At 43.5% G+C, this 21,395-nt stretch overlaps 1 protein-coding gene and 1 pseudogene across 4 annotated transcripts in view; one reads left to right on the top strand and one right to left on the bottom strand.

Annotated features, from left to right (window-relative positions):
- Positions 1–8,035: 8,035 nt before the first annotated feature.
- LOC307196043 (DNA polymerase subunit gamma-1-like) lies at positions 8,036–15,156 on the top strand (annotated as a pseudogene). The gene is made up of 2 exons: positions 8,036–8,080; positions 12,932–15,156. The product of its transcript is annotated as a DNA polymerase subunit gamma-1-like (transcript).
- Positions 15,157–15,592: 436 nt separating this feature from the next.
- ATL2 (atlastin GTPase 2) overlaps positions 15,593–21,395 on the bottom strand; it is a 66,952-nt gene continuing 61,149 nt past the window's right edge. For 2 of the 3 annotated variants that reach the window (XM_079940391.1, XM_079940392.1), the window contains exon 13: positions 15,593–20,905. In XM_079940391.1, coding sequence (XP_079796517.1) covers positions 20,786–20,905 — 120 coding nt within the window. In that variant the 3' untranslated portion in view covers positions 15,593–20,785. Of the gene's footprint in view, positions 21,393–21,395 lie in introns of all 3 variants that reach the window. The other variant, XM_079940393.1, reaches the window with a different exon arrangement.

Below are 21,395 nucleotides of genomic sequence, written 5' to 3'. Positions count from 1 at the left end.
CTTAGAAAGGAGGGGGCTCTTCTTGGATCCTACTACACAATGCCAGAAGCCATTTAGAAAGTGATGCAGCGGCACAGCCTGGCTGGCAGGTCCAACCACCGTATCCTCAGGCAAATGTCAGTCCTGGGAGTGCACCTAGAACTCTGCCTCTGAATTTCAAACTCCAGTCACTGTAGGGCAGGTAGAGTGGGAGCACAGCAGTGTGTGTGGCCATTAAACAGTTTCTCTTTCTAGTAGAAAGAGAGACACCATTTTGTAAAGTTGCCTGACACCTGCATGCTTCTGGGCTAAGCCGCAGGCCCATTTGAGGAGTCCTTGGTCCCATTTGATCTGAAAGAAAATGATAGTAGAACTTGACACTGTACTAAGTACACTTCACAGGGCGGGAGGGAGAACACCAGTGGGACAGCATTTGTTTTGACATTAGAAACCTGGCTTCATTTTCTGAACCATAACAACCAGAGGTTATCTCAGGCCTGGAAGGGACTTTTTCTTTTTAATAAGCTTTTGATTTTGGAATAAATTTAGATTTACAGAAAAGTTGCAAATGTAGTGCCAACATTTCCCATATACCCTAAGCCCAGTGTCCACTAATGATAACATCTCTCCTGACCGCGCTGCATTTGTCCAAGTTAAGAAATTAACATTGGTACCCTGACATCAGCTACACTCCAGACATTAGTCAGATTTCACCCATTTCTCCATTAACGTTCCAGAATCCCACATGGCAGGCAGTCATCATGTCTCCTTCGTCTCTTCCAATCTGTGACCGTTTTTCTGTGTTTCCTTGTTTATCATGACCTTGACCATTGTGAAAATTACTGGTCAGGTATGTCATACACTGTCCCTCGATTCAGGTTGTCTGATATTGTCTCAGAATAGACTAAAATTATGGGTTTTGAGGAAGAGACCCAGAGGTGAAATACCTGGGAGGAATTTTTTTAAAGAACAGGTAGCTCAGAAGTTACAAACGAACCCGCCTTCAAATCAAATCATGTTTTGCTCGTTCTGTCTGTATCTTTGAGAAATTTTGTGCCAATTTTGTGCCGAAGTTTTTCAATTTAGATTTTCAACTTCTCTTAAAAAAATAGAAAGAGCTGGTGACTGCAGGCTTCCATGACGGTTAGAGGTGGGTGCCAGGAAGCTACGGCCCGCCGTGGGATGCGTCCTCTTCAGGCGCCATCAGTCCTGTGGCCTCCCCAGCTCTGAGCCTCAGCATCAGCTGCCATTGGTCATCATGTCCACGGTGTTGATTTTCTTACGGTAAAGAGGTGGCATCTATGTTTCTACTACAGCAGAAATGAACCCAGATGGCCCCATGCTTCAAGAGAAAGAAGGCAAGAGCAAGAAACGTGGTGAGTCGAATCTCAAAGAAACTGCATGTTTCCTAATGACAGGAAAGGGTGTGAATGCACACCCTGAAAACTGCCTGTGATCCTCTGTGACTATCGTCACAGCCCTCACCACTCATTCGGCAGCAAAAAGCAGGGGTGTAGGTCAAGAGGGAAGCCAGGGCTTCCCTGGTGGCGCAGTGGTTGAGAGTCCGCCTGCCGATGCAGGGGACACGGGTTCGTGCCCCGGTCCGGGAGGATCCCACATGCCACGGAGCGGCTGGGCCCGTGAGCCATGGCCGCTGAGCCTGCGCATCCGGAGCCTGTGCTCCGCAACGGGAGAGGTCACAACAGTGAGAGGCCCGCGTACCAAAAAAAAAAAAAAAGAGGGAAGCCAGTCAAAAGGCAAGTAGATATATGAAGGGAAAGGATGCTGCCCTGGGTTCCCTTCCCCAAGGTCAAATTCATGTCACTGCCCAGGGATGGCCCTGTTAACCTACTGGACACGGCCATGCAGTAGGGTCTACGCAGCTGGGCCTACCCTGGGCAGGAATTTCCAGCACTGCCAATTCCACCTCAGAAGAGGTCCTGCTAGCAGAGAGAGGATCTTCCACATCTTTTGTGCCCTCCCTAAACTATGGGCCTGCTGGAGGCACAGTGAGGGTCTGTCTGCTTATCCTCTACACTCCACCCTGCTGTCTGTGAGTCAGACATCCTCTGGCACATCACCTAGAGTTCTGAGCCCCAGCCTTCCCTGACCCCTGACAGGTCCCCCAATCCCTCCTGCTTCTCCTCCTCCCCTTTCCTGTCCCACCCCGTCACCCCAGCCTTGAAGGCTTTAGGATCTGAAGAGTGTGACCACACCAGGTGTTGAGGTGGTGACCAAACCAAGTCTCCAAGCGCTCCACTAATGTGCTGAGTCCTACCTGCTGCATCATCAAAGCAAACCTGGGGGGAGCAGGACCTTGAGTGAAAGGAGTGAGCACTGGACCAGGAGTCAGAGGATCTGGATCCAGTCTTGATTCCAGTGCTGTGCAGTGTTGGGCAAATCACCTAACCCCTCTGAGCCTGAGCTGTCTCAGCTATCAAGTCCAGTGACGTTTCTGTGATGTATAAATATGATCCAGGGACTTCCCTGGTAGTCCAGTGGTTAAGACTCTGTGCTCCCAATGCAGGGGGCCCGGGTTCAATCCCTGGCCAGGGAACTAGATCCTGCATGCCACAACTAAGAGCCCTCATGCCACAGCTAAAGATTCCACATGCCACAACTAAAAAAGATCTTGCATGCTGCAACTAAAGATCCCGCATGCTGCAACTAAGACCCAGCGCAGCCAAATACATAAATAAACAAACAAACAAACAAATAAATAAAGATGATCGAGCCACAGAGTCAGTTTCATGACTTGTTTCCTTTGCTCTCAAGCCCAAGTTATACCTTTCTCTACATGTCCAGAGCAGCCCAACTTTCTCCACCAGTGCCCCAACCTCACATTCCCTGCACCCCTACTCCTAATAGAACTGCCTGAGGACAACATATTCAGATTGGAGCATGGGGCCCAGCTCATACATGAGGACTTGCCTGAGGCAGGGGTAGGTCTGAAGGCTCTTTTGTGGCCCAGGACAGACCCTAAATCCCAGAGTTGACAGTGGGAGTGGTGTCTCCCTAAGCTGACTCAAAGATCCTTCTCTCAGATGAACAGAGAAGACTGAGCCATAGGCTTTAAAAATATTCCAGAGAAATAAACCTTCATTGTTATCGCTGTGGCCAGATCAGGAGGCCTCCCAGGACTCTCCGTGGACATGGGCTGCCTCTGAAGTGCTGGGAACTTACCAAACCAGGAGAAGGCAAGCTCACAATAGGCAAAAGGGCAAACAAATCATATGAGCAAAGTGACAAAACCAAGAGAGGGAGACAAAGCCCACTGTGGGACTGGCCAGTGGGATCCTGGTAAGAAAAGATTCCTCGTCCAGGAACTCGGATGGTGTTTGTCATAAGATTATGAAACACTGTGGAACTTGTTGTTCCTGTAATTTGCCTGCTTCAGAGGAGCTAATGTTTATCGATTTTCTTCTGTAAGAGGCAGAATCATCAATTTGGGTTGCCACTGTTGAAAGTTCTCAGGTATCTGGAAGAAGCTTGAACAAAAAGAATTAGGCATCTCTATACTGGTTTTATTCTTAATCACAGAGGTTGCTATTGTGACAGGCTTCGCAGACATCCAAATCCTTATTCTTTTTCAAATTCTCAGAGGTTGAAAGTGTCAGAAGGAATTAACATTTGTGGAACACTGAACATGTGTCAGGCACTGAGCTGGGCCCTTTAACAAGACCACAGGAGGACTTCCCTGGTGGTCCAGTGGGTAAGAATCCGCACTCCCAATGCAGGGGGCCTGGGTTCGATCCCTGGTCAGGGGCCTAGATCCTGAGTGCCGCAACTAAGACTGGCGCAGCCTAAATAAATAAATATTTAGGCACTCGGGATCTTCGCTGCAACATGTTTAGTTGCGGCATGCGGACTCTTAGTTGCAGCATGCATGTGGGATCTAGTTCCCCAAACAGGGATCGAACCCAGGTCCCCTGCATTGGGAGTGCAGATTCTTACCCACTGGACCACCAGGGAAGTCCCAGTAAATAAATATTAAAAAAAAAGCAAGACAGCAGGGAATTTAATCCGTGCAGGATCTCCAAAAATTATTATTATGCCTATTTCACTCAAGAGAAAATTGAATTGTAAAAAATTAAATAGCTTGCCCAAAGTTCCACAGATAAAATGGAGCCAAAGTGAGATTCTGATCCACGTCTGTGCGTCTCAAGTTCCTAATCTTTCCTTGGCTCATACCGCCTCTTTGTGACTGGTTTTTCTCCAACATTTTACATATTTTATTGTCCTATTGCATTATTTGAAACTTCCAAAACAACACTAAATAATGATACAAGTGGTCAATGCTATTTGTTCCAGGTTTTAAAATGGTTTCTCTATTCCATAGTTTGATACAGTCATCAGCATGTTTAAAGTTTTATTCTATCCCTAACTTACATGGAATTTTTATCAGTAATTGTTGCTAGATTTTATCAAATGCTTTTAGTTTCTACTGCTATAATAATACAGGCTTTTTCTCTTTCAATCTAACACAGTAAATTTTTTTGATGAATTTCCAAATTTCAAACTATCTTTATAAACCTGAAATAAACATGGGCTTAATTTCCTTTCTTTCTTTTTGTAACTTTCACTGGATTGTGCTTACTAATTTTTGTTTAGTATCTTAGCTTCTACATTCATAAGTGAAATTTTCTAGTTTTCTTTTTCTATCCTCATCAAGTTTTAATATTGATATTACTTGGGAGCTATTTCCACCTGTTTCTCTGGCCTATGATGGTTTAAATAGTAACCTACAGCAGTTTCATGGATGCTGGCACGAAACTCCTGGATCAGAGACAAAAGGCAGCTTGTTACTCACAGCAATAGCAGCAGAGACAGATCAGCGTTTTGGTGCCAATTTCCTAAGGGCAATGTGAAGAGGACCAGATGACACCTGCACATGCAGTGGTTGGACTACAGGAGAGAAGAACCCTGGGTTTAAGGAACCTGATAATTTCACAATGGGCACTAAGCATACCTGCCATTTGCTCCATTGCGAGACACACTCTGTCTTCCAAGGTCATAAGTAACCTGCCCTTTATTCTGAAGGGAACCACCATCTCTACCTTCCACAGTCGTTCACCATCCAAACACCCTGGAAAAGATGGCCCAGTAGTTCACTCGCAAATGCACAAAAAGGTGAGAGACCCATGGAGAACTATTTCCCAACAGTGGACAGCTGAGACCAAAAGGACAAAACATTAGTACTTGTTTATTCTTAGACAGTGGGCATGTGAAAGTCATTACATTCTTTTCTACATTTTTTAAACACCCCTTGCCAAAAAAAAAAAAAAAACAAGGAAAGAAAGAAAGAAAGAAAAAGAAAGAAAAAGGAAGAAGAGCTTTCTCGTAATGGAATCACTACTTCAAGATTTGGTGAGTGTTCCAGCAGAATAAGGTGACTTCCCTTTAGGGACGTTGCAGAATTCCTGAACTGGATGGGTGGGGCAGGGTAAGGCCCTTCTAATTGAAGGAATCTACAATATTAGGTCAACTTCGAAGGCATTTCAGAACTCCTTAGCTATTCTTACTCAGTACCTCTGCATTTCGTCATATTCATAGGTGAACAGGGACAGATGATTGGAAATCTCTCACACACACATACACGCACACAATTTCCAAATAACTCATGGCTGGGATTACCCACGTTTCTTAATCTCTTTAGTCTTTTCTTAATGAGGTCAGTGGGAGGGCTGTTATTTTTGCTTCTAAAGCACTGGTGTATGAAAAATGTCATGGTCACAGGAAAGTCAGTGGTGAACAAGATAAACATGACCCTGTCCCACAGAACTTACTATGTACAGGAGAAGAGAAATAATTCAACAGAATAATAAGATTTGATTGGCTCTCAGATTCACTAGAAATTGATTTAGCCCTCTCCCCTCCCACCTCTACTCACCCACTGGCTCTCTAAGGAGCCTTTGCCAGAGGGAGTTGGTGTAGTTTTCCTGTGTTTGTCCCGTAGAGAGTAATAGAACAGGAGGCCCAGGGAAACCATAGATTAATAAAAGATCCAGTAAGGTGCTGGTTGATAAAAGGTATCTGCTCAGGTAACTCTCCTCTCTTTAGCTCAGATTTTCCTTTTCATAGGAAATTCCAATGTCTAGCTTCACAGCTCAGCTGAATACTTATTGCTTTAAAGGACCCAGCAAACCTAACATACCATTAAAAAGTCCAAAATTAGGATATTCTCTCGACGCCTTTGCCCAAAATGCAACACCCCACATCCTTGGTCCTTTCCTTTCTTCTGCCCCTCTGATGCCATTCTTGTGGCCATAACAGTATGTCAAACACACACACACACACACACGCACGCACGCACGCGCGCGCGCGCGCATGCATTTGCTTTCTCTACATTTCTAACATTTCCTCTTAATTCACTCCAAAAGGATGTAGGAGTGGCTACTATTTCTGAAATAGGAATAAGATTAGCTAATGAGGATGGTCTTTTTACCCATCCTCTCAGCAAAAATCAAAACACAGGTACAGTTCAACTTAAGCAAATACTTAAATGAAAATTCAAATTTATAGAAAATATTAAATTGAATTAATGTTAAATCCATTGAATAGTCTTTATTTTTGAAAGCATTCAGAGTAGAATTCCTTTACTTAGCAAGCGTCCCTCACAGCTATTTCCCAAATATATTTACTCTGAAAGAGAAAATGTACCTGCAGTTTGGCTTTTTCCCAGATTTGATACCAGAGATACCGGAAGTCGGATAAGCAATGAGCAAAATGCAAAACCAGATTCTAGTTTCCTTCAAAAACTGAAGTGACAATTCTAATCTGCTGCCATCTAAAATGCTGGGCTGCCGCAAATGATTTTGAAAGATGGGCTTTATCTGCCCCCTGCTGTATTCTGGGTAAATGACAGGCCATCCTAATTTAGCAGCAGGAGACAGAGCCAGACGTGGTATGTACCAGCACCTCTTACTAGAATAGAAAGGCTATGGCAAAAAGTCCGTGCCTGGGCTTCACCACTGTGTCTCCAGAATGGAGTGTAGCTGGAATGCAGCAGGCATGACACTAATATGTGCCGAATGCCTGCACATACAGGAAAGGAAGTTGTGCTTACATACTGTTTGCATAAGCATAATACCAAGCGCGTATAGGCCCAAGGGGAAAAAAAGATATTTTGCAATTCTCTGTTCATAAGTGTTTGAAATAAACTGGTGGCAATTGGGCATGACTGACGTCCTCTAATAATTCCACTGGGCTAAACAAAATAATAAATTGGAATATTCAGACTTAACAATAAAGATAGATTTTCTAAATGTTGCTTACTGCCAAGAAATAAATCTTTGAGAGCTTAGGATCTAAAAGCCACAAGGTTAAAAGACCATATGATTATTTCCAAGATGGAGGACTGGTTGAGATATCATAAAAGTCGCTGTGTTATCTCTTTCATCCCTTTCTCCAGAGACACCTGCTGCTACCAGCCCTCTAGTCATTATCCGTATATCTCTCAAACACTAGGGAAGGCAAGGACAAAAATAATAGGCATCTTCCTTAGTTGGGGGTGGATTTATTGAATACGAAAGAAGTCACGTTAGGGCTAAGATTTAGACATTTGATATACCTCCATACCTACCCTGAAGGTTAAGCTTCTCCGATGACTCAAAAAATCAGGGTATGCAGAACAGTTCTAAAGGGAAGATAATTAAGTGCCAATGGATGTGATATAGAAAATGTCGAAAGAGAAATGTTTCCACCAGGGGAATCTTTCTACCAGTTGAGACTGGCACTTGGCCATTTCAGGTTCCTTGCACCACGCCACTAAACCAGCAAATAAGATGGGGTGCAGTGGGGAGTGCCGACCGTTTCAGCTGAGGCCGTTGATCTTGGGTGTTAGGGAAAATAGGAGTGCTTCCTTAGACAGGCCGAAGCAATGTTCACAAACTGAGGGGTCCTCCTTGTACCTCCCCATGGAATGCTGCAAGTTAGCAGGACTAGAGCAACCTTAGAGAAGTAGAGGGCCACCAAGAACTCAGATGCTCAGGAGTGAAGGTTAGGGTCACTCCACCAGGTAAAGGCAGACCAAGTTGTGGCTGAGGGCAAAGGGAACATGGAGTGGGTAAATATCAACTATAGCCTTATATTTCCCCTGCAGGTGAGTTACGTTATATAAGAATATATGTTAAATTTTTCCCCTCTCCCTTCCCCAGATATATAGTGTATATAGCCTCTGTGGATTTATTTTACAATTTATCCATGGCTAGCAGGGCATTAAGAAAAGAGTGTGTTTAAATTAGAAGAATGAACATCAAAATTCTGAATATGGAGCTGAATGCAATCAACTGAAATTTGGGGCTTCCCGTTTTGAGGACAGAGTAGCATATTTTGTATAAGGGGTTGTTGCATTGTGTTCTGCAGGCTAGAGACTTAAGGATGGAGGGAGGGTGTACATTGATGTTGGGCCTCCAGAGGGTGACTGCGGTGGACATCTGTCCCTACACCAAATCTTTCAAACAGCTTCTTCTCACTTGGATAATTCTCCAAGTATAAATCCTACCTCCCTCATCTGGAATAACTTTTTAAAAATACATTGAAATTTTGAAATTAACACAACAGGTGTGTTAGAGTCTACCAATCAGATATACATGTGTAAGACTTTGTTTTGAAAGTGAATTTTCTGAGAAAACAGAGAAGGTCCAGGCCAGCAAAGGCAGCCAGTTCTGAAGTCAAGTGGTGACGGGACTGTCTCCAGCGTCCACAGCAGAGTCCATGTGTTTTGGCTGGGCTCCGTTACATGGTCAAATCTGAGGTGTGGTTCTGAGAGTTGTTCCGAGAAGCTCAACCTAGCTTCTCCAGAAATTCCACAAATTTCTAATAGCCTTTGTGAATCCCTTCCCATGTAGACTAGCTAGAGAGGATTCTACCTTAGAACTAAAACGTCTGATTAGAATAGAAAAAGCTAGTAGCTATGTGCCCAAGGCAGTTTGCTTTGCCTCTCTCAGCCTCAGCTTTGTCATCCTTGAAAACTTTCAAGCACTGTTGTAAAGACCAGAAATAATACAAAATGTCTTACATGTAAAAAAACTCTATGGAGAACAGTATGGAGGTTCCTTAAAAAACTAAAATTAGAACTACCATGTGACCCAGCAATCCCACTCCCGTGCTTAATTCAAAAAGACACATGCACTCCAAAGTTCATTGCAGCAGTATTTACAATAGCCAGGACATGGAAGCAACCTAAATGCCCATGAACAGAGGAATGGATAAAGAAGATGTGGCACATATATACAATGGAATATTACTCAGCCATAAAAAGAAATGGAGTTATTTGTAGTGAGGTGGATGGACCTAGAGTCTGTCACACAGAGTGAAGTAAGTCAGAAAGAGAAAAACGAATACCGTATGCTAACACATATATATGGAATCTAAAAAAAAAAAAAAGTTCTGAAGAACGTAGGGGCAGGACAGGAATAAAGACGCAGACGTAGAGAATGAACTTGAGGACACGGGGAGGGGGAAGAGTAAGCTGGGATGAAGTGAGAGAGTAGCAGCTGCATAGCACAGGGAGATAAACTTGGTGCTTTGTGACCACCTAGAGGGGTGGGATACGGAGGGTGGGAGGGAGAGGCAAGAGGGAGGGGATATGGGGATATATGTATACGTATAGCTGACTCACTGTGTTATACAGCAGAAACTAACACAACATTGTAAAGCAATTATACTCCAATAAAGATGTTAAAAAAAGAGAAAAAGAAAATGGGGTTAGACTAGGTAGCGGTTCTCAGTCCTAAGTGCACAATAGAATCACCTGGGGAACTTTTAGAAAATGAATAACCGGGCTTCCCTGGTGGCGCAGTGATTGAGAGTCCGCCTGCCGATGCAGGGGACATGGGTTCGTGCCCCGGTCCTGGAAGATCCCACATGCCGCGGAGCGGCTGGGCCCGTGAGCCATGGCCGCTGGGCCTGCGCGTCCGGAGCCTGTGCTCTGCAACGGGAGAGGCCACAACAGTGAGAGGCCTGCGTACAAAAACAAACAAACAACAACAAAAAAAAGAAAATGAATAACCAACAAGGACCTACTGTATAGCACAGGGAACTCTTCTCAATGTTATGTGGCAGCCTGGATGGGAGGGGAGTTTGGGGGTGAATGGATACCCCCATTCATGTGTATCCACATGATACACATGTGTATGTATGGCTGAGTCCCTTTGCTGTGCGCCTGAAACTATCACAACGTTGTTAATTGGCGATACTCCAATATAAAATAAAAAGTTAAAACAAAAAAAGGAAGAAGGTATCAGTGTTTATCTCCAAGAAGTTCAAAGTATTCAAGATAATTGGTTTTTATATCTTCTAAATTTCTTGCATTTTATAATGAAAGGAAAAAAAGATGTTTTTATTTAGGGGGATTGTTTAAAGAAATGAGTTTACAATATAGTCCCAATTCCCACTGTTCACAAGTGGAATTTGGTCTGTCTGACCCAGTCTGTTTCTGGTGACAGGAGCATGACATAGGCCTTGAAGTATTAAGAAAAATCATCCAAAACTTGGAAATAACCAAAGACAGTTACAGCATGTCCTTTCAAGGTCATACTGGTGCTTTGTTTAACATGCCTGCCAGGGTATTTCTTAATCTAGGGCAGTGGTTCTCAAAGTGTAATCTAAGGACCGCTGAGGGTTCCCAAGACACTTTAGGGATTTTGTAAGGTCCTCCCTTTCCAACTACATAACTCTGTGAGGCCAAATTTTCCTCATATACTTCAACCAAAAACAATATATTGCAACATATGAACGCAGAAATTGATATAAGGATTCAGCTGTCTTCTGATAAGCCAATTAAGTGTTCTATTTGCAAAAGTGTAAAACAATGCCTCTTTTCTCAAAATATATCTGAAGTTATTTTTCATTAAAAAATGTTAACATATAATGGGCTTGTTATTTTTATTTTTAAAATACAGTTGACCCTTGAACACACGGGTTTGAACTGCGCAGGTCAACTTATAAACGGATATTTTCCCTTAGATACCAACTGCTGTGCTACATGATCCATGGTTGGTTGGACCCAGAGATGTAGAACCCAAGACAAAGGGCGGACGGTAAAGCTATTCCTGGATTTTTGACTGTGGGAAGGGTGGGTAACCCTAACCCTCACCTTGTTCAAGGGTCCACGATAACGAATACTTAAACATTTGTGTTTTAGTTTCTAATAAGGTTAATATTGATAGATCATTGGGATCCTCAGTTTTTAAGAGTATTAAGGGATACTGAGAACAAAACTTTGAGACTTGCTGAGCTACATGCCTGACTTTGCTATTCATTTTGGAGGGCTCAGATCACTCAGCACACTCATTTCAAAACACCCTTCCTGGTAGACCGCATAATTCCTGTTCCTCCGATTCTGCTTCAAACCAGCTTTGCCATCTTATCCGTTTCCTCATTAAAGAGGTGAATAAATTTGACTAATACTCATTATATGTGTATAACAGTCAAGTTTGATCTTTTGAAGATTATACTTCGATAGGAGGTGTAATCTCTGCTGATTCATAAAGACATTTACGATTTAGCCCTGGAGTTCTTTTCTTTGCATTCAAAGGTGGATGAAGCAAGGAACACTATGAAAATCTTACTCTTAAACATTTCCCTAATGAAATGAAATAAGACAACTGTGATGATCAGCTGTGCCTAAAACTACTTTGTTCCTCGAGGAAAGTGTTTAAGAGAGAACCAGTCCAAAGCTTGGGAAGCAGAGCGGCAGGGGGTTTTTTTTTTTTGTTTTTAATTTTATTTATTTATGGCTGTGTTGGGTCTTCGTCTCTGTGCGAGGGCTTTCTCTAGTTGCGGCAAGTTGGGGCCACTCTTCATCGCGGTGCGCGGGCCTCTCACTGTCGCGGCCTCTCTTGTTGCAGAGCACGGGCTCCAGACGCGCAGGCTCAGTAATTGTGGCTCACGGGCCCAGTTGCTCCGCGGCATGTGGGATCCTCCCAGACCAGGGCTCGAACCTGTGTCCCCTGCATTGGCAGGCAGATTCTCAACCACTGCGCCACCAGGGAAGTCCAGAGCGGCAGTTTTAAAAGAATGTCTAAGGTTAAAAATGGGTCTGTAATTTGGGAGAGACAATATTCACTTTAATATGGAAGAATATACTTTTTAAAAAATTTATTTTATTTTTGGCTGTGTTGGGTCTTTGTTGCTGCGTGTGGGCTTTCTCTAGTTGTGGTGAGCGGGGGCTACTCTTCATTGCGGTGCATGGACTTCTCATTGCGGTGGCTTCTCTTGTTGTGGAGCACAGGCTCTTGGTGCGCGGGCTTCAGTAGTTGTGGCTTGTGGGCTCTAGAGCGCAGGCTCCATAGTTGTGGCGCATGGGCTTAGTTGCTCCGCAGCATGTGGGATCCTCCCGGACCAGGGCTCGAACCCGTGTCCTCTGCATTGGCAGGCAGATTCTTAACCACTGCGCCACCAGGGAAGCCCTAGAAGAATATACTTTTAATCTACTGTTAATAGCTGTCCTTTCCAACACAGGCTCCACCTCCCTCTTAGGTAAACAACATAAGAACATAATTTCAGCTGTCTGCAGAACTTTCCTAGTCAGTATAAAATCAGCAGAAATTGATCACCCTACTACCCATTAGGAAACACTTCTCAAATCCTTCAGCTCCAGGGTGCATCAGAATGATCTGAGAGGCCTATTAGACACACAGATTTGAGTTCATCGTACAGTGTGGGGCGGGGCAATACTGTGCATTTAAAACAAGCACTCCGGGTGATTGATTTAAAAATACATAAAACCACACTTTGAGAAATTATCTAGACAATTAAAACCTGCTGAACTTCCATTTTTCTAAGAATCACCGTGTATGCTTAACATCTGCATGCCAAGTCTGTCTACAGGGTCCGTAAGGCACTTCACAATCAGACTGGTGTCTCACAACTTCCTCTCCCACCACTCCATCCATCTCTGCCCTACAACCCCCTCCCATCCTGGAGCCCAACTGGCCCACTGCTGCAGTCCTCCTTGCTGTTGACCTCTTTCCCTCTCCCTTCCCCTGCCTGTGCAGGACTGTTTATTTTTCACAGCAGTGCAATAGCGTGGACAGTTCCTGGCTATTTGGACTCTAAAGCCAGTAGACCTGGCTTCCAATCCCAGAACCCTTTGGTAAAAGTGGCCGACCCTGGGGGCGCCTGCCCCTACATAGCCATCGAGTCCCTGTACAGGAAGCACTGTCTTGAACAGGGGAAGCAGCAGCTGGAGCCGCAGGAGGCAGACCTGGCTGAGGAGTTCCTGCTCACTGACTGCAGCGCCATGTGGCAGACGGTGGGAGAAATGGGCCGCTTAGAAGTGGAGGCCGAGGCCAGGATGGAGAACTTGCGAGTGGCAGTTCCAGGTCAGTTCCTAGCTCTGACTGCTGCTGGTGGCCCAAAAGCCAGCCAGCCAGCTTATCACCATGGCAACGGACCCTACAATGATGTGGATATCCCCGGCTGCTGGTTCTTCAAGCTGCCTCACAAGGATGGTAACAGCTGCAATGCTGGCAGCCCCTTCGCCAAAGACTTCCTGCCCAAGATGGCGGACGGCACCCTGCAGGCTGGCCCAGGAGTTGCCAGTGGGCCCCGTGCCTTGGAAATCAACAAAATGATTTCTTTTTGTAGGAATGCCCATAAATGTATCAGGTCCCAGATGGTGGTGTGGCTGCCCAGGTCAGCTCTGCCCCGTGCTGTGACCAGGCACCCAAACTATGATGAGGAAGGCCGCTATGGGGCCATCCTGCCCCAGGGGGTGACCGCTGGCACCATCACCAACTACAGCCCATCACGTGGGCTGTAGAGCCCACCTGGCTCATTGCCAGCAACGCCCGACCTGACCGAGTAGGCAGTGAGTTGAAGGCCATGGTGCAGGTCCCACCCAGCTACGCCCTCGTGGGTGCTGACGTGGGCTCACAGGCGCTGTGGATTGCAGCTGTGCTTGGAGACGCCCACTTTGCTGGCGTGCATGGCTGCACGGCCTTTGGGTGGATGACACTGCAGGGCAGGAAGAGCAGGGGCACCAATCTACACAGCAAGAGAGCTGCCACAGTGGGCATCACCCATGAGCACACCAAGGTCTTCAACTATGGCTGCATCTATGGGGGGGGCAGCCCTTCGCTGAGCGCCTCCTAATGCAGTTCAACCACTGGCTCACGCGGCAGGAGGTAGCTGAGAAGGCCCGACAGATGTATGCAGTCACCAAGGGCCACTGCAGCTATCGGCTGTTAGATGAGGGCGAGTGGCTGGTGAGGGAGTTGGACCTCCCTGTGGACAGGATGGAGGACGGCTTGGTTTCCCTGCTGGATCTATGCAAGATCCAGAGAAGCTTCTAGGAAATCACAATGGAAGAAGTGGGAGGAGGTTGCTGAATAAGCCTGGATGGGGGACACAGAGTCAGAAACGTTCAATAAGCTGGAGAGCATTGCGATGTCTGACACACCAGTACCCCGGTGCTGGGCTGCTGCAGCAGCCGAGCCCTGGAGCCCTCTGCTGTCCAGGGGGGCGTTTATGACCAGCTGTGTGAATCGAGCGGTGCAAAGCTCCGCCGCGGACTACTTACACCTCATGCTTGTGGCCATGAAGTGGCTGTTTGAGGTGTTCGCCATCGATGGGTGCTTCTGCATCAGCACCCATGATGAGGTTCGCTACCTGGTGCGGGAGGAGGACTGCTACTGTGCTGCCCTCGCCCTGCAGATCGCCAGCCTCTTGACCAGGTGCATGTTTGCCTACAAGCTGGGTCTGAATGACTTGCCCCCAGTCAGTCGCCTTCTTCAGTACAGCCGATATTGACCGGTGCCTCAGGAAGGAAGTGACCATGGATTGTAAAACCCCTTCCAACCCAACTGGGATGGAAAGCAGATACGGGATTCCCGAGGGGGAAGCACTGGGTATTTACCAGATAATTGAACTCACCAAAGGCTCCCTGGAAAAATGAAGCCAGCCTGGATGGTAGCTCTGCCTGGAGGCTCTGTATTTGCTCCCGTGGAGTTTCATCGGGGCGGTGCAGGCTCCTAAACTCAGGCTTTCAGCCGTGCTTTTTACAAAAGGGCTTGCCTAAGGCCAGCCATTTTTCAGTAGCAGGACTTGCCAAGAATGATTGCCTCTAATTGACGGTGCAATTGAGTTCAGAACCAAGATGCCAACGTTGGTGCAGGCTGTAGGACAAGGGGGCATTGTTGCTTGTTGGGTAAAAAGCAAGCAGAAGCCCCAAAGTTCACATTAACTCAGGCATTTCACTTCTTTTTCCTTTTCTTCTTGGCTGGTTCTTTGTTCTGTCCCTCATGCTCTGATGCAGTGCCCTAGAAGGGGAGAGAAGTAATGCTCTAAATGGAATAAGCCTGCTCGGAGGCAGTGGAAATAAAAACAAAGACCCTTTATCTTCTCACCAAAAAAAATAAAGTGGCTAACCTCTGTGAGCCTCAGATGACTCCTCTATCAAAACGGACATTAAAATACCCACCCCAAGGTTATTATTACACCAGCATTGGCGGTATTTCGTTTAGATGCTAAATGTCTTAGTTTGGGGGTTTTGCCTCCTGTAAAACCTTCAATCCTCCCTGGAAGAACTGCTCTCTCCTCTGTTCTAAGCAGTGCTAGCATTTCTAGAGATACTCGATGTATATAAAAACCCTTATCTCCTTACTGCACAGGTCTATAAACCCAATTCTGTTAAGGACTTAAGAGCAGATACTTAAGCTGCATTAGATCAAATACTAAAGTTCTAAAGATAATCCAAATCCTTAAGGGTAACCTAACCTCACTCTACCCCAAAGTTATTATAGCAGATACTTTTTACTTAATGATCATGTTCCTTCGCATCTTGAGGCCAAGGGGAAATAATGCAAAACATTGATACTTTCGGGCCCATAGCTGCCACGTAACCACCTCGCTCATGTATAGCGGACAGAAGGTGGGTGAAGGGGATGAAGTTGAACAGTCCAGCCCATGTTAAAATACTCTGAGGGCTTCCCTTGTGGTGCAGTGGTTGGGAATCTGCCTGCCAACGCAGGGGTCACGGGTTCGAGCCCTGGTCTGGGAAGATCCCACGTGCCATGGAGCAACTGGGCCCGTGAGCCACAACTACTGAGCCTGCGCATTTGGAGCTTGTGTTCCACAAAGGGAGAGGCCGTGACAGTGAGAGGCCCATGCACCGCGATGAAGAGTGGCCCCCGCTCACCACAACTAGAGAAAGCCCTCGCACAGAAACTAAGACCCAACACAGCCATAAAGAAAGAAAGAGGCTTTCATTAAAAAAAAAAAAATACTGAGCATTTACCATATACAAAAATACTAGATAATATGAAAGATTAAAAGATGCATGAAGTATGGTTTCTTCTTTCCAAGGAGCTTAATCCAGTTGAGGAAAAAAGAACTTACTGATACTGCTTTTCTCCATAGACAAAATAACAATGACCACCACCCTCCAAGGTTCATCATGTTTTTTCTCTTCAGGAAGCAAAGGGTGTAAAATTAAGTACGTATGGTTTGGAAGGATAGATGCACGTTTCACAAGTATCATCCCCATAAAAGGGATTCAGAAGAATGTCTACCAGGATGTTGATATGTGTTTTCATCTCATCCTCCTCACAACCCTGAGAGGTAGGTATTATCTCCATTTTATAGATGAAGAAGGTGAGGCTCAGCTGTTACCTAAGCGTTTGCCCAAGTTCACAAAGCTTGGAAGTGGTGGTGCTGGGAACAAAGTTCCGTTTTAACTCCAAGGTCCATCTCCTTTTCCTGGAGTTGAAATTCAAGTATTCTTCCAGTTCTAGGTTACATAAGTGTTTACGGAGTCTTCACGTTTTGTGTTTGGGAAATCTAAACTATGCCATTTTAGATGACCTTTCTTGCTTGCTCTGTCAGTAGCTATAGACCCATTTTCCTCCACAATGACCGCGTTGTTTGCCATATAAACGTATTTGTCAGAAAGCTTAAAAATAACTGTTATTTAAATAACAGCCCAAATTACTCCCATGCCCCACCAAAAAAAAAAAAAAAAAAAAATCGTTACGGTCAAGCTTCAGGAAGTAGTTATCAGACAGACTATTGGCCAAATAGAGCCAGCAGATGGAGACTTAAGACAAGCAAAACTGAGTACAAATTTTCTATGCTACTTGCTTCTTTTCATATTTGATTCTCTCACCAATCCTGTGAGAGGGCAGGAATTGTCATAAAAAGTAAGGAAACTGTTAGCAGAGATCCAAGGTCTAGTGCTCTCTCCTCAAAACCCCTCTTATCCTCAGAAGGGTCAAAGCAACCATGTGAGCATTAAAGAATTACTTAATGGCCTAGAATGTCAGTTATATGAAAAAAATATATCACGTACAGGGTAATTCTATTTTTGTGTAAAATAAAAATTGAGTATGTTTTATGCAGTATAGTGACGTGTCAATAAGCACAGGGAAAGATTTCCACAACACACACACCAAATATACGGTTACCTCTGGGGTGTATCAAAAGGACTGGAAGATTTTCACTTCTTGCCTCATGTGACTTGTGTTTTTAATGTAGTATTATGGGTAATTTTCACCTTGTTTCAGTATTAACAGAATCTTTTTTCTCCACATTTAGTACTTTTCAGAATGCAGCTAAGACAGAGCTTTGAGTTAGGAATGTTACTCATCTGTGTCTGAAACCTTCCACTGACCCAAACCCTTGGAGGTGTGGAGTTGCAGAATGCTGGTTTGCAAGCCTGAGATACCTGAGACACCTTTTTTGATAAAGTGGTTTCCTACCACACGACTGTTGTACAAAAAGTGCTAATGTATATTTAAGTGCTTGACTGAGCTATGCAAAGGCTACGATCCCCTCTTCTCCTAAGCTTTTTTACAATCTTTAGGCACTTTTGACCTGGTCAGCTGCTAGCTTTGGCACTGAAGAATCGAAAACGTCACAAACCTAAAGAGAACATGATAGGAGCTGTATCGCACTCAAGTATGTCAAGGGTAGATCAATTCTTCAGCCTAAATTCCAGCAAACTGCAAATCTGGAGAGAAAAATTCCTAGGATCTGATAGAAGACTTAGGTAGAGAAGGTGGCATTTCTCTGTCCTGCTTGGGAAAGCTCTAATGTAGCTTTGTTTGCCCAAAAGCCAAGTGGAAGGATTCTCTCTGACAGAGGCTCCAGACTGAATCCAAGTAAGACAGTCATTTGATTAGTAAACTCTGGCCAAGTAAGATGGCTGCCTGGAACAGCTGCCAGCTCTCCAAGCTGGTTCTCACCATCACCCCACAACCAGGACACAAATGGAAAAACATTTAGGCGCACAGATCAATTATGGTCAAAGTACGGGAAAATTCAAGCCAGGAATGAAGCTGCTGAAACCTAAAAGTGTGTGCAACAGACCCAAGCAACCCGCACTAGCAGAGAAGCAGCTCATCAGAAAGCTTTCCGTAAGGCCGTTTGACCTCAGTGGACCACTAACAGCAACGTCAGTGTTTTCTGAAATTTCATGGTATATTTTAATAGGCTCTTAACCAAGTTAAGACCAAAAAACAATTTTTTTAATCCCACAATAATGAAACAATGTAACTAACACCAGCAGCACTCACGCCTACAGCAAGGTCAAGTCCCTAGTAGCTAGCCCAATTGTGGGAGTAAAATAACTAAAGGAAGCCCTGCTCAAAGTTCATCGAAAATATAACCCTCAAAAATTAAATACTGCTCTTCAGCTTCACAAGTAGAATACGTTCAGTGAAGCAAGGATGACTAGCTATCTTCATGAGAGACATACAAGGCATACTCAATAGTAGGGTCACAAATGACTGTCCCTTCCACAAAAGTAAATTATTTATGTCTTAATTAGGAAGATAGACTGTTTGTTATTGGGTTTCTTTTTTAAAAACCTACCTTATAATATAAATTACTAAAAAATTATACCACAGAAAATATACTAACACAAAACTTATTTCAGCAAACAGTTTTGAGTTTGTCTTTATTCCCTTTTATTGCTTCCTGTGTAGCAATATTCAGAGTCTTCCAGCTGAAACCAAAGTACTTTCTTAGAATCCTTTATAGAATTGTATCTTTGGGGAAAACACTCTTTCCAACAAGAAATACTAAGAAATCCAATGGTTTAGATTTCACAGCACTTTTGCTTAAAAATAAATAAATAACCAACCTGTCTTTAATTTCAGAAGAATTGCTATTATACAACAAACTTTTTATTTTTTCCATTCATAAAAACAGTCTACGGCATTCATAAAACAGGGTGGTAAAAGAAATAAAAAGAGACACATTTCAGGTGGATTCTGTTTAAGAACAGATGAGTTGGTAGCAGTTTAATACAGATGGAAACAAATACAATCCATATAAAAACAGGATCTGAAGCAGGAGGCGGATATATCAACCAAAGTAAAGTTAGAGCTTTCGGCCATGCAACTCAACACCTGAGTTCTCTTCACTTAATAACCAAACTAGACGCTTTAATAGGTGTTCATAGAGAAGGCTACAAAAGTATTACAGAATGTTAGCCTTACGTACACCACAAAAAAGAGAGAAACAAAATTAATAAATCCCCTAGGCTAATCACAACAAGTTTTCCCTAACAGAGACAGACACAGAAAAATAACTTTTTACAAGCTTAGATTCGAGGTATGAGGTACGATACCTTACAGCTCTCACTTGGGTGTTTCCCACTCATGCTCTTTTCAGTATAAACAAATAGGTTTATGTAATGGAATACATATTTGAAGAATTCCTTAAAAAAAAAAATCACAAGTTCCATTTTATATATACAAATTTTTAATTATGTACTGAAAATAAATTACAGGAAGGAACTTTAAAATGCAACAGAGGACAAAGTCACGATAAACATTCCCATTGAATTCCCCTGGGGGGAGGGGGTGGGGGGAGGGTGGTGAGACTGCAGTGCTCAAGAAGATAAATATCACAAATATATCAAAAACTTCAAATTGTCTATGCATTCACACACTGACATGAGCCACAAACATTCCTTCACAGGGACTGTACTCATTAGCCTACCACAGAACCAGATTTTGTCATAAACTACAAAACTTTTAATACAAAATCGTATTTATATATTTATAATTCATATACATGCCCTACCTGTGATTTTAGAAAATAAAAGCTACACACTGTATAGACACTCTTAACTCATAGCTGTAGGCAACATTTTTGGATGGAATTTCTCCCCCAATAAATTAACGGCATATTTTATGTACATGAAGGCTAAACTGCATAAAGACAGTTCAGTTTCCCAGATATGCATCTCCTTTTAGGGCAGGTTTATAAATTTAAAAAGGCAAGACAAATGTACACCTCAGAATCACTTTCTTAGCTACAAGAGTTGTCATGTAATTTCTGTGAAGTTTCTGATACATGCATTTATGTAATACTGGTATTGAAGGCAGTAAAGCAATATATACTTTTAATGTCGTGGCTCAATAAAGGCTTCATTGTCATTCCAATCTGATTCTTGATACAGTGATTCATAACTTCTCTAAAAATTAAAATTTCAATGGGACACTGTGTTAAAGAGACTCTAAATAGATTTCTTAAAATATTTCCCTGAAATATCCTTTACATAAGACAAATTTCACTAACATTAGATTAAGTAAAAAGGGGAAAAAAAGAATTAAACATGGTACAAGTGTGCATGAAAACTAATGCTCCTCAGCCAGTCTTCATGCCTTAGGAGCCATGAACAGAATGCTTAAAACCAACAAACAATTTCACACTCTGTGGCAGCCATCTGTGAAGCCAGTTATCTAAACTACTTCTACAGTTGATTGTAAACTTTGGTTTATTTTTATTTGAGTTCTCATTGTACAGCAAGCATGAAAAAAAGAAAGAGTGGAGTCCATGAGGAGATGAACTGTCAGTCTGTCTTTAATCTGGCATGATGAGACACCTGGTCAGTCAGGCCTGCTTTGATAGAGTTTGTTACAGACTGCCTTATGTTTTCCTCCATCAAATTATCACCCAGGGGCTTCAATACCTGTGGTATGAGAAATGTGCAAAACAAATAAAAACATGAGGTAAAAAAAGAGTTACATATAAAAATATATAAAAATTCAATTCAAAGCAATGAAGAAAATAACCAGGAATGTGGGAAATAAAAAGGTGCTTCTCCCAAAAAAAGTTATGATGCTACAAATAATGCAGTTAGACATTTTATAATGCAACAAAAATTACTTTCCTCCTATTCAAACCATTTACAATTCCTATGAGATGGATGTGCAATTCCATACCCTATATGCAGCATCAAATCTGGTATGTATACAGCATTTATGCAGACCGGCCCAGACGGTCCTGCTTATTGTCCTACATGTGTAAGTGTGAACACTTCGGATAGAGAAAAAAGTTAAAAATACTGTCTAATTTTTCTTCTTGTTATTGTTGGATGACAGTCTCTGTCGCTGTGCTGATGAAAGAGCACGATGAACCATTCGACGTCTAGTAACTTCAAACAGTTTGGAAAACACCTA

Source organism: Stenella coeruleoalba (assembly GCF_951394435.1).
Source record: "Stenella coeruleoalba genome assembly, chromosome: 13".
Taxonomy (NCBI): Eukaryota; Metazoa; Chordata; class Mammalia; order Artiodactyla; family Delphinidae; genus Stenella; species Stenella coeruleoalba.
This window is presented reverse-complemented; position numbering and strand designations above follow the sequence as displayed.